Here is a 13,448-nt window from a genome sequence, read left to right on the forward strand (position 1 = left end):
CTGCCAGCTTAAACGCCCGCATATGAAACTATTTATTCTGCTCGTTTCAAGTGTATAAAGTGCAGGAAATAATGAGAGTGTTAGAATTTAGAACCACTGGCCATTTAGACTGAAGAATCATAAAATTATTTGTTTATTTAATTCCAATATTGAATTATAATTAATTTCGAAAATATATACCAAAATGTTTTGTTATCTACAATTACATAATAATATAATTTATTAAAGTCAATGTCATATATCACATTCTAACATTTCACGCTCGTGTTCTGCGGTGAGTGGCGGGTTCCTTCGTACAGAATAGCTCTACACAAAAGAAACTAACATTGTGACGTTACAAGCGCTCAGGAGCTGCTGTCGCGTCATACGTTTTAAGTTTTAAAAAAAAATATTGCAGTGTTCCTTTTTTGAAAATTAAAAAATATATTCTAAGAACGTTGGTTCGTCGTTCCATTTAATAAGAAAATCAATAGGGCTGAATGGCAATTAGCAATGACATGACGTAGGAATTGTTTCTACTGCATTCTGAATTATTACAAGGTATTAAAAAACAACTATTAAGCACGATAAAGGATTAAAACATTTTAGGAAGTGACAGATGATTAAAATAAATAGAAATGTAATGAGTTCTCTAGGAGTTTAATAGCTTCATTAAGCGTTTATTACACTATAACATGCGTAATGAAAAACGTAACCATACGTCACCCTTAAGGCTGAGACAGTCCCCGCTTTTTTAGGACTAATCTTAATATGTAAAAAAAATGTTCGTAATAAGCATATTATCTTTCTATAAAACTTTTTTTCATAGATATATGTAGATTACAAGTTTAACTTTTACTATTTTACTAAAGATTGAAAGATTTCCAATACTCCGAAAATTAAATGCGAAAGTTTGTTCATTTGTTTGCTCCGGTTTCTCGTCTTAACACCTGATTATGATTAAATTTATCATGCACGTTGTAACAGGACATATAATGACCATTGTACGTATGATATGTAATTTTGTTTTTTGTTGATGCCTATAACCTGATCTCACATTTCCTCTCACGTGGACGTGCCGAAAAATCGTTACTTAGGTATATTTAATGATTAAGCTCTCAAAAACAACCCGAAGTCTGATAGTTGGAAGTGTTTGTACACTCCCGTGCCTCGGAAAGTACGTAAAGCCCAGGTTGCACCTGAACTCTTTCCGGTCGTATTGGATTCGCCGTCCCATCGAAATATGAGAGTGAGGGAATAGATATAGAAACCATAAAAAAAAATAGAGATTGCACCTGTGTTTGCGCTTTCACGTGTATTTTATTAACCGTTGTTTTATTACTGATATTATTATTATTTGGATCCAAATTTTCCTACCTTTGCCAACATATTCAGCATCTAATAAAACATCTAACGTGGCAAAGACGTGTGTTTAAACGATATCCAGTTATAATAAATGGATCATTATAATTTTGAATATCAATATTAAAATTTATACATTAGATCGTTTTAACTTTGGCATTTCCGCATCACGATTTTACAATAAAAATTACTCATTTATTTCAATTAAATAAAACATAGATACTGTTATTAGATTCGGTTAATAATAATTACTTATAATACATTACTCATAGTAGGTGTGTTATTGACAAGAAGAAAAGAGTAATCTTCAAACATTGCGTTTGTTATATATTTAGTAAGTAGTCGTTTGTTTGTTACTCGCATGTCAGTAGAATATCTTAGAATAAATAAATTTCGTGACTCTGAAAATACGCACATAAACAAAGATCTAATTTACATTTATACAAAGAACGTATTTATAGTCAAATCCATTCAGTTCTCGGTGTATACAGTCCAACCAGCAGATTTTAAAACTATGTATACTATCAGGATAATAAAATTAATATCAATTTAATGGAAAAAGATATGCATTTTAAGATTTTATTCAAATTCATTCAATATAATAATTACGTGTTTTTGAGTCTATGATACAAACCCCTGAAGTGGGCCGAGCGTGTGTCTCAGACCCTAATCCCTTCCGATGATGTTATAGACTTGAAATGCTAAAGTATAATACAACTAACTAAAATTAGTCTATGGTCGTCAGTTTGTTGTTTTTAGCCACCGGTTTATTTACAATTTATTCGGTTAAACTACAGTAAATGTGAAATTCAACCATATTTTTTTTTAATATGGATTCATAAATGTGCACTTTAACAACATATATATACATACATATATGAAATCATAACATATCTTTATAAAAATAATACTGATGATTACAAACAATTAATGTAAGATATTACTTGGGGGAGCGAATGCTACTTCTATTGAGCTCTGTTCTGTGATGTCTCATTGAAGCGATAAACAAGTTACATTGATACCGAGGTCTTTGGCCAATGCGAAACAATAGCGCTGTGCGGAACGAAAACACACCTACAGCTACATAGACTTAGCTCTTTCACAAACACTAACCACCTCACTGGCTACTTATAAACGTAGAATAGCGTGTTTTGTTAAGCGATGTTTTTCTTGGCGACGGTCAAATGGGCCACCTGATGGTAAGTCACCACTGCTTATAAACATTGAGGCTGTAAGAAATTTTAAACATTCCTTACATTGCTAGTTCGCCACCAACCTTGGGAACTTAGTTGATGTGTCCCTTCTGCCTGTAGTTACGTTGGTTCTCTCACCCTTTGTAACGGACACAATAATTACTGCTTGTGACTAAGTATTACTGCTTAACGGTAGAATTTTGGTGGTAGGGCTTTGTGCAAGCCCGTCTGGGTAGGCACAACCCACTCCTCAGATATATTACCGCCAAAGAGCAGTACCGTTGTGTTCCGGTTTGAAGGGTGCGTGAGCCAGTGTAACAGACACAAGGGACATAACATCTTAGTTCCCAAGGTTGGTGGTGCATTGTTGATACAAGAAATGGTTAATATTTCTTACAGCGTCACTGTCTATGGGCGGTGGTGACCACTTACCATCTGGTGGCCCATTTGCACGTCCGTCTACCGATATCATACAAAAAAAAGAATATGTGATGAGTGAGTGAGTGATGAGCGGGCTTGGACTAAGCTCTATCAAGGAGTTCTCTCTTTCTATCATCATTAATTTAAGATTCGATAGAAGAAGACAGAGCATTGTTCAATAAACGATATTTAAGGGGAAAAGTTGCTACAGTTTAATCATACTACCGAGTTCGCTTTGGTACCAAGCTTTGCATGATACCGGGAAGTTCACCAGTATGAATTTATGAATAAATATAAAAAAATATAGTTATATGATTTATTTTTGTCTCTTATCACTTAAGTCAAACACTTAATTACTAAATGAAATATGTACATTAATAAATACAACATGGAGGACATACAAAATAAAGTAAACACACGCCGTCTAAGACTGTCATTACACCCATGACGCTGGTTCTAACACCTCTCTGAATTGACTCTGTCTTTGAACTAAGTATGCACCAGCTCTAAGTTCACCAGAACTGTGGACCATTTCTTAACCCTTGTTAAGAAATGGTCCACAGTTAACTTCTATTTATTTTATCTTTAATAATCACGGACCTAAAGCTTCAAAACTTAAGCCCGCAAATTCACACTCGGTACATAAAATTGAGTAAGAAATCATCCAATGAAACGCCCCAGAATAACAGACGAATTATTGTCCTAGTCGCCGGTCCGGCCGGTCCGGTTATCGCGAGCGAATAGCCGTTAACCCTTGATACGAAAATCATGAGTACCTACTAAGTCAACATGTTATATAATATATGGAATCTGGGGTAATGTTAGTAGAAAAGATTTATATTAAAAAGCATACTTAATTGTAAACTACAAAGGAAAAAAATTAAAGTTGCTTGGTCATAATAAATAGTTGTATTGTACAAGGGGCTCATGGCTAATTAATCAAAATATTTATGTTAAAGATTATTGATATTTTCCAGTGAAAATTCAGAATGTAAATTCTAACGGAAAATATAAGAAACTCATGGAAGACGCTGATAATGAGACCTTGATCAATTTTGATCACGGCGACCAGACTCGAAGAATAGTAGATAAAGTTTACTTGAATTAAATACTATTGGTTTTAGATTTTAATACAAACACAATGAGCCTAACATCTCAGCTCCCAATATTGTATATAAGTTGTAAGAAATGACTGAAATTTCATACAGCCCTAATGTATATACTACATACATATGGTGGCAGTAATGACTACTTAACATCAAGTGACCCATTGCCCGAATACCGATACTATAAAAATTGCCGAAGAAAAACCACAGTGGCGTGCATTTGGAGAGGCCTATGTCCAGCAGTGGACGAATGCGGGCTGATGTGTGTGTGTGTGTGTGTGTCTAAATTGCGAGTGTGTTTAAATAAAACAAGAGCACTCTCTATTCTCTCACATGGTGAGAGACTTTATCAATTTTAATTTCGACCAGCTAGAAAAGCCGTTCGTCATGTCTTATTCGTCTTGGGGTGTGTTCATACACCGACTCCGACTTATGTTTGCTGAGAAAACCTGATAGATTATTTTGGCCATTAAGAGGCATCCGGCAAATGTGAAACATTGTATATCATGTTTTTTTTTTAATAAATTATAATTTAAGAACTAAGAAACTAATGTATAAATATCTATGTACTAAAAATAACGGTTTTTGTTCCGAGACACGAGTTCCTCGACTTTCAACGTCTCGACGCGCACCGTATAGCGTCTCCTTTACCTTAGATCTTTCGTATCAATGGACATCGCGTAGGTTTCCGTTTTAAAATTGGATGTCAGAGAATTAATTTTATATATATACAATGAAATGACATTCAGTAAACGCGGTTTTTCCAGATTGAAAGTTTGCCAAACTCAACCGTTGGGTTAATTACTCCTTGATTACCAGTAATATTAAAAGTGAAAGTGTCCGGACGAAGTCACCAAGAATAGACTTTTCTAATATTCGTTATCATTTCATTTCAATCAATCACTGACAAAGTTAACAAGGTGTTAATCGTTAACACCTAATTCATAATGGAAATGTGAAACATGTGTGACATTTGAAAATCGAACGTAATTAATATTATAAACATTAGTACAACAATAGTACAAAGTCGAAATTCACCGCAGAACACTATCACGAAATGTCGGAACGAAATATTAGGCATAACAATTATAGCAGTTTATACAAAAAATATGTAGCAAGCAAGTCTTATACAAAAAAATCGGGCTTCGTCGATCATCAGCGATGCGCCCTTTTTGGGGAAGAGGTGATTGCATTACACTGCTTGCACCCGGGCAGTTGTTGTTTAACCCAGGACTGGCAGCCACGCAACAAAGTACCGTATCACCGTAGATCAGTTTCCAACGTTTTACGAGTGTGTCCCGAAGTTATTACGTAATAGAACCATCATACAATACTATGGTGTATACATTCTACACCATTATATTCATTACAATGCAATGCTGAAAAACTAGCTAACAGTGCACATAAAAAGTATAACAGGTAAATTCTTAATACTATACATTAAACCCATTGTAAAGCCGTGATGACTTATTTCGTGTTCGGCGGTGATGGAAAACATCGTGAAGAAGCCTGTGGCGGATGAGAATCTGTCTACCAACCCGCAATGGAGAAGCGTTGTAAAATAAGCACCAGAACTTCCTCTGCAAAAAAGGCGAGGACGCTTTTGCCCAGAGGGGACATTAACAGACCGTTTTAATTTAAGCCTCTAGCTCATTGAAAACCAAAAGCAATGACAAATTTTAATCAACTGGTGTCGTTGTCGATCTTCTGGTTTATGGTTTCACAAAAAAATAACAATATTTAAGCTTTTTATGTGATAAAAATCGTCTATGCAAGAAATAAAAATATCACTTTTAAATATAATGAGTATCTTTGACTAAAATAAGTCTTCTTATAAATATATATACTTTTTAAAAGAAAAGATAAGTCGTAAGATACTACGTTTTATAATAATTAATTAACTGTCTTTTAATTCGTTGTTAGTAGTAGCTAAATGTTTTTTTTTTTATAAAAATCCTCATATGATAGAATTATATTTTTTTAAATGAATATTGTGATTTCTAGTAATTACGGCACTCTAGCCTAGCAACTCTAATAAAAACTTTTTCGTAGATTTTTTTTTCGTACTTTATTTATTTAATTTAACATTTTGAATTATATCAAAGTAACGAAGAATTGAAGCGTCTGTTCCGTATCGGGACATTGACCTATCAACTTGACAGACTATATCTATAATGTTGACAACAATGCAATGCAATATTATTTTTGTTTTTTATCGTGAAAGTATTTAATATATTTATTTAAAATGATTTAATAAAATTGTAGTAATTTGACACCAGGCGAATATGTTATTTAAGAACAATGTTTTTTTGATGTAAAAAAAACTTCTTATAGCTTAGCTAATAAAAGTATTATCATACGGAATTATACTACCTACTATTTCGGATTTCTTCGGCGTTTTTCAGAATTATTAGTCGTAAAACAGCTGTTACTTTTAATACAATAAAACAATAACGTATTAAACATTTTACAATTTCTTTACAATACAGATAACTAAAAATAATGATCGCCTATAATTATGAATAACAACAACATTTTTACAACTTCCCTGAAAGACATTATTTTAATATTATTTTATTACTTTACTACGGGATTATAACTAATTCTTATTTTTAAAACAACACAGAATCGTGCGTTGACATGTTTAGTCAAGACTATCTCGTTTGCCCATATTTTATTTTGTATAAAGCCATCTCGCTTGCACACGTACCTGTCTACCGACGGCGCGTGTTGTCGCTGTGAACGAATAGGTAATATAGGGAACAATATTAGAGAGAGCGAGATAGATAACTTTGCCGCCAACTATATACATTTCTTGTCACAGAATAAATACCCTTTAGATAGTGAAGTTCGAACAAACGTTTTTTTTTTTTCATTGTGAATCAATATAAAATTTTCTTTGAATTGTAGTTTTCTAAGAAAGATTTACCAAGAACAAGCGAAGCTGTAAAAATTTCTCTTTCACGGAAAGTAGAAAGTTGTGGGAGTTTAATACTCAATACAATACATTTCTTTGAAGCTTTGTATTAAATTATTTTTAAAATTATTTAATATGGCTTCTATAATACCAATTGAAAATGTGTATTACTTTTTATAACGTAAAATAAGATTTTGCAATGATGTTTTTGTGTGATTATTATATAAAATTGGTATTTAATAGCGGAAATCTTAACTTATTCTAGAAAATAGATATATTTCGAAATTTTGTGTTGAACAACGACATTGAATATTAAATAAACCAAAATCGATTAACATAAAGTTATGTAACGTATTTGAAAAAAAAAAACAATTTGCATATATGTTATTGTTAAATACGGTAGATATTGTGATTTAATAGTAAGCCAAAAATATTATTTACACAATAGTTAATTCCCTTATTGTTTTAGGTTCTACAATATCAACTTCCATGTAATGCTAGAGACAATAATTATCGACTTTGTATTCTGGTTTATTTTTTATAACAAAACAATATACCTATGATAACATTGTTAGGCATGACTTGATTGAGCCTTGGTTATTTTTATATCAGTTGATATTATGATACGCTGGACAAAAAAGAGATTTGTTAAAATTTGGTACGTAATTGTGTAAGTGTGATATTCTTACGTAAAATTTAACAATGATTATAAATTAATTTTAAAGGAGGTATTGTTAAGACTGGCTAGTTTAAGAAACTTGTCGATTATTTTATGATGACTCAATCTTGCTCTTTATGATTTGAATGACTTTCGAATTTAGAAAACAAAGAATCTTTTTATTTAAACTACTGATTCTAAATATGAATCCACCCATTAGGATGATTAAAAAAACTTTATTATAATAACTAAAAATTAAATAAGCTTTGGAAATCGAAAATTACGATGAACGAGAGAAGTTTGTTCGTTTGTCGTGATTTTTAATTCTCAAAGATTTTCTTTTTACTATTACTTAAGTACTTGTAGCTTTTTTTTTTTTAATTCTAAACAAAGTATTTGTAGTTATAAATGTCTATGCGTGGTGGTGGCCACATAACGTGGCTGAATCACTTCGTTTGCTATTAAAACTCTCTTAATTCAACAGTTACACTGTGTTAATGGTATACAGCGTGTTATTTATTTTTTATTTTTGATAATATAATAATATGGATAAAATATTTTTAGATAATATTTTATTAAATTATATATGATAATAGATGTTATTCCTATTACTGTTATGTAGTTAAGAATGGATATAATTAAATCTAAAATAATCGTATCTAAGAATTGTTTGAAAAAACAGTCTGCGTCGTGTCCTGTCTTAATGTTTTGATTACGCTGTCTGAATTACCAAACTGATAATAATCTTAAAATATGAAATAGTTACGTATAATATGTAAATATATTAAGTGTAATTATATTCGAAATTCAAATGCGTCTATTTTTAGTTTTTATTTTCGATTGTTTCTTTTTGTCTTATCTCATCTAGCTTTTTTTTTTTAAACTTCAACGATGAAGCTAATGCTGAATAATACACATACCAAGAAATCCAAGTAATTATAATTGCCGTTTAAATCATGGCCGCGTGAATTGGTAGTAAGAATGCAGCATTTCCCCGTTAATACGCAATTTGGATTCTTTCGGTGAAAATTAAATTATGCCCTTCTGCCAGCATTGAAGGCGATACACTTATTTACTTACAAAACTAGAAAAGAGTCGATTTATAGTCACGAAGTCGCAAGCATTTATAACGTAGATACTTATTTTAAATATTGTTAAGAAACGTGCGTTAATATCTAATTAAGATAAGCATGTCCTATAATGATATGTATACAGTTTTGTATTATAAATAAATATATATATATTTTAAAGTTATAGATGAAACACTTACAACATTAAACGTGAATGATTTTTTTGTTAAATATATATAGGAATTAAAAAAAAAATGTTAGTTCGTTTTGTTCATTTGACAAGCACTGTCATCTATACTAATATTGTAAACGCAAAACTACGTCCGTCTGTTACGCTTTCTCGGCTAAACCACTGAACCGAATTTGACGAAATTTGGTGTAAAGCTTCAACCCCAAGAAAGTATATACTTTTTATACCTAAAACCGACGACGCACGAAAACGGGTAATGCGTATTGCTTTTTTTATTTCAAAACATATTTAATCACTTTTCCGTAAACGAGAACCATGGACAGATATGTAAGTACATATCTATCCATTTAAATAATTCATAACACTAAAATTCACTAATTCAGCAGTTTTATATAACGCGTTTCAAGCAGCCCAACTATTTATTCAATTTAGTTAATATTATACAAAGCAATACCTTTTTTAAGTGATTGTTTTTTGTGTATTTAAAAAAATATTCGTTTCTCTTTTAGCTCCTCTAGCGTACTCCTCTCCTACGAGACGAGAAAACTAATGAGTAAAATGATGTTGGCATGAAAAGTTAGGTTCGTTAATTCTATCTGTATCGTTTTCATTAGGACGATAGTTATACTGTTTTTTGTGATTTAAAATCATTACAAAAAATATAATATAGTTATATACATGTATTTTCTTAGCTAAACGAAAATGCTAGCCTATTCTAGCTACGAGAACATTCCTTAGCAACAGGATATTGTAATTTTTTTGTTTTAAATTACTTCTCAGAAAGTGATACAATTTTCAATATTTGGCGTATTTTGTTAGACAGATAATTTAAAATTCATAATATGAATAATCCAAGCATAATTTATTATTATTCCGATACTTCAAACGGAATTAATTTCCTTGTATGTAATTCATACATAATTCAGTAACATTTTTTTACAACATAGGTAATTTCTTTTTTAATATTTTGTAAGCTATTTGAGTTTGCCTTAAAACATATACATATTTTTTATATAATTATTAATTTATTCGAGGTATTTTTCAATTATATTTATTATTATTATTATTTTAACAATGGATTACGCATTATGCATATTTATAAATTATGTTTTTCCTTACAAGACTGCATTTAAATTAACCGTATATGCAAAAGATCTGCATTTAAAAGAGAAAATTATATTATTGTCGACCCTAAAGTCTGTTTAAGGGCCTACCTGAATGAAGTATATTTTGGTTTAATTCACATATTAACCTTCGTAGTTTTAAGTATAATTTCTATATTAAGTAATACGTAAACAGGAAAGAGGTAAAATAAAATGTCTCAAGTAATTTGCAACTTAAACGATGACTTTTAATACATTTTACCTATATTACATTCGTTTTGTACAGAAAACAACATATCATTGAAAAATAACTTATTTTTAATTCGACCTTGTGTTTCAATCACAAAAGTAAACTTAATAAAAAAAATAACAGCATTTAATATAAAAAAAAAAATTACGTATAAACGAGATCGTAACAAATAATGGGGATTCCTCTTATTTATTTTTTTTTAATTTTAATAGCTAAGATGCGCTTATTTTTCAAAGTTTGTTCAAATTAATGACTTGGATTTTAAATACTCATTTTATTTTAATAAAATTATTTTAAACGGATTTAATCTCATTTTCAAATCTTAATTGAGTCAAAGTCAAAACGTCAAAATTCTCCGTCAAAAAAATGTCGATACCAAAAAAAAATATACGCGATATAAATCCATTCAAAACAATGTTATCTCAATTTTTGATTATTGTATTTTAAGTTACATTCAAGTGTTTAAGCACATAGTTCGTTAAACGTAATCATTCGTTTGGAATGTAGATATATTGTTATAATTAGTTAAAATAAAGTTTAAACTACAGAAAATATTACGATATATTATGAAGACAGGCAAATTAATAGGTATATGTGCTATATCATCGTTAAATGGTTAGTTATCCCCAAAAATGAGCAGTAAATAGTTTAGGAAGCGTATCAATAAATTAGTTCCCAAACAACATAAGGTCGAACCAAAAACAACAATTTGAAGGGCTAAGTATCTAACTAATGGAGCAATTACATTGAAAAACCAGACCTTTTCGTAATCGCTGATAAGATTATATATTTAATATCTATAACACAGCGAAGTAAGCAATTATATGAGACTAAAAATAAAAAGATCTAGCTTTTCATTGGGACTAGGCGTCGGGGCGACTTTCCTTTACAAACACAACTAAAGTAAACGGACATTTTAAAATCACAGTATACAACAAACTTCCAACGATAACTCAACTGTTTAAAAACATAAACAAGAAAGCGACCCCGTTTCCTAACTATAATTCGTTAATAATATCTTATAATTGGTTAATTCCTTATTCGCTGTCCAGTATACAACCTTGGCGGTTCCTTCACTTCAACATGGCCGTCGCACTTACACACGCGAACGTGACACAAGACACAGACTAATGTGTGTGTGGTCACCGCACATGCCACAGACCGAGGTTAAGTACACTGAGACGCGGCAACTTCACGATATGGTCCAAGCCTTGCGGAGTGATACACGTACACCCGTACAAGTCTATCGCCTTCAAATTCCGTAGGCCTTCGCCTAGCGCTCGTAGTCCCCTATCCGTGACCCGCGTGCACTGGCCTATATTGAGTGTCTCTAGCTGCGATAGCCTTGCCACCCGTTCCAGACCCTCGTCGGTCAAACGACAAGCGCTCAGCGATAACGAGCGGAGTCCAGATAGTCCTAACGTTGCATGCGATAATGCTTCGTCTCCGACTTTATCACAAAACGATACATCTAACGCTCTCAATCGCCCGCTTTCTGCTAAGTGAGCGACGCCAGCGTCTGAGACGCCGTCGCATGCTCGTAAATTGACGTCTTCTAAATGTGGAAGCCTAGCGAGATGCCTCAGTCCGGCGTCTGTAACGGCGACGCAAAATGAGAGATTGATAGATTTTAGATTCGGAAGACCAGTTGCAGCGTGCTTCAAAGCCTCGTCTGTTAGCCTTTGGCAGTCTTGTAAGCCTAAATGTTCTAATTCTGGAGTACCTCTCGCTTCGCCACCGCCACATAGATGTGCTATTCCATCGTCGTTCACGTGCCAGCACGACCTTAAGTTCAAGCGGCGGAGTTTTCTTAGACCCCAAGCGATTAATAATAGTCCGGTATCTGTTACATTACAACATCCACCTAACTCTAATTCTTCTAGGTTTTTAAGCGACTGAGCTATTCTGCCGAGAGATGAATCTGTCACTTGCTTACATAATGAGAGATCTAATCGTCGAAGTGCTGGCAGTTCTGTTGCAAATGCACTCGCTAGAGCAGCGTCGGTCACGCTGTAACAACCGCTAAGAGAGAGAGATTCTAGTCCAGGTAACGCGGCCACTGCATCTCTCAAACCCCGTCTCAGCGACAATACCTGTAGCTTACGTACTCCACGTCTCGCCAGCGAAGCAAACAGGACTGGAGCTGGTCTTCTAAGATGTAACGCTGCTTCAACTCCGCGCCAAACAGACCTACGGTCCGCTGCATCTCGCCACGCGCGGCAAACTTGCGCCGCTCTTCCTCTGTCACGCACTGGCAGTCTTTCAAATATCAAAGCTAGTAACTCTGGGTATAACCTCGAGATATGAGTTCCCTGCGGTTCCGGGACGGGTTCGGGCACGTGAGCCGTCGACAAGTGGGGCCGGTGTAGCCTATAAGGCGCGGTACGATTTTTCCTTCTTGTCGTGCTGGGCAACTCGGTGAGACCGAGCCTCTCGTCGCGCCATGACAACACTTCCTCCGTCCACGCACTCATGGCACTGCACTATAACATGACACGGGTTGGCATCGGACCGGTTTTCGGTGAAATCGAGCGGTGGGCGAGCGAACGACCGTCCCGCTTGGCGAATGGTCGTGCACTGGCGGCGGAGAGCGGCCCCCGCCCGCCGCTCGTTCGCTATTGGTCGCGCTCGACAGCACGTGACGCGCGGCGTATCGATTCGGAGGCTCTGCGGCGGCATTTTTAAGTTGGCGGGCCGAGAGCCCGCCTTCGTCCCGCGCGGCCCGCAACGCCCGCCACAAAGATTACACACAAAGCAGACGCACTAAAACTCTTTTTTTAACAACTTATTTTTAAAACAATATAAGATAGTACGAAAGTTAAATTGAATACTAAATGTGAACGTATAAAAATTAATACTTTTAATGTAAGCCATTCATTCATCAACATTCTTAAATAACACATCAGTAAGACCTATGTGCTGCAGCTTATTGCGCCATGGTTCATTAAAAACGATTACTTATAAAATCCACAAGATAAATTTTAAACTTGGTTTAAAACGTTATATACATATTTTGAGTAGTTGAATAATTTATTTATCTATGAAAATATGAAATATAATTATGAAAAAATATGAAATATAATTAACATTAAAGAAGCTAATAGAAACATTAGCATAAATAACAAAAAAAATGTTTATGCTCTTATACTATTTCTGAGAAAGATAAAATGGTATAAAACAGTGTTTACTATAGCTGTGTA

At 33.5% G+C, this 13,448-nt stretch overlaps 1 protein-coding gene across 1 annotated transcript; it reads right to left on the minus strand.

Moving 5' to 3' along the window:
* Positions 1 to 10,227: 10,227 nt before the first annotated feature.
* On the minus strand, positions 10,228 to 12,911 carry LOC125072753 (F-box/LRR-repeat protein 14). Its single transcript, XM_047683437.1, has one exon. It carries the CDS (start codon positions 12,720 to 12,722, stop codon positions 11,391 to 11,393), a length of 1,332 nt encoding a protein of 443 aa, XP_047539393.1. The 5' UTR covers positions 12,723 to 12,911; the 3' UTR covers positions 10,228 to 11,390.
* Positions 12,912 to 13,448: the final 537 nt, after the last annotated feature.

Source organism: Vanessa atalanta, chromosome 22 (assembly GCF_905147765.1).
Source record: "Vanessa atalanta chromosome 22, ilVanAtal1.2, whole genome shotgun sequence".
Lineage (NCBI taxonomy): Eukaryota > Metazoa > Arthropoda > Insecta > Lepidoptera > Nymphalidae > Vanessa > Vanessa atalanta.

Excerpts from the sequence above, each read along its gene's own strand:
- LOC125072753 (XM_047683437.1), bottom strand. The coding sequence starts at position 12,722 with ATGAGTGCGTGGACGGAGGAAGTGTTGTCATGGCGCGACGAGAGGCTC.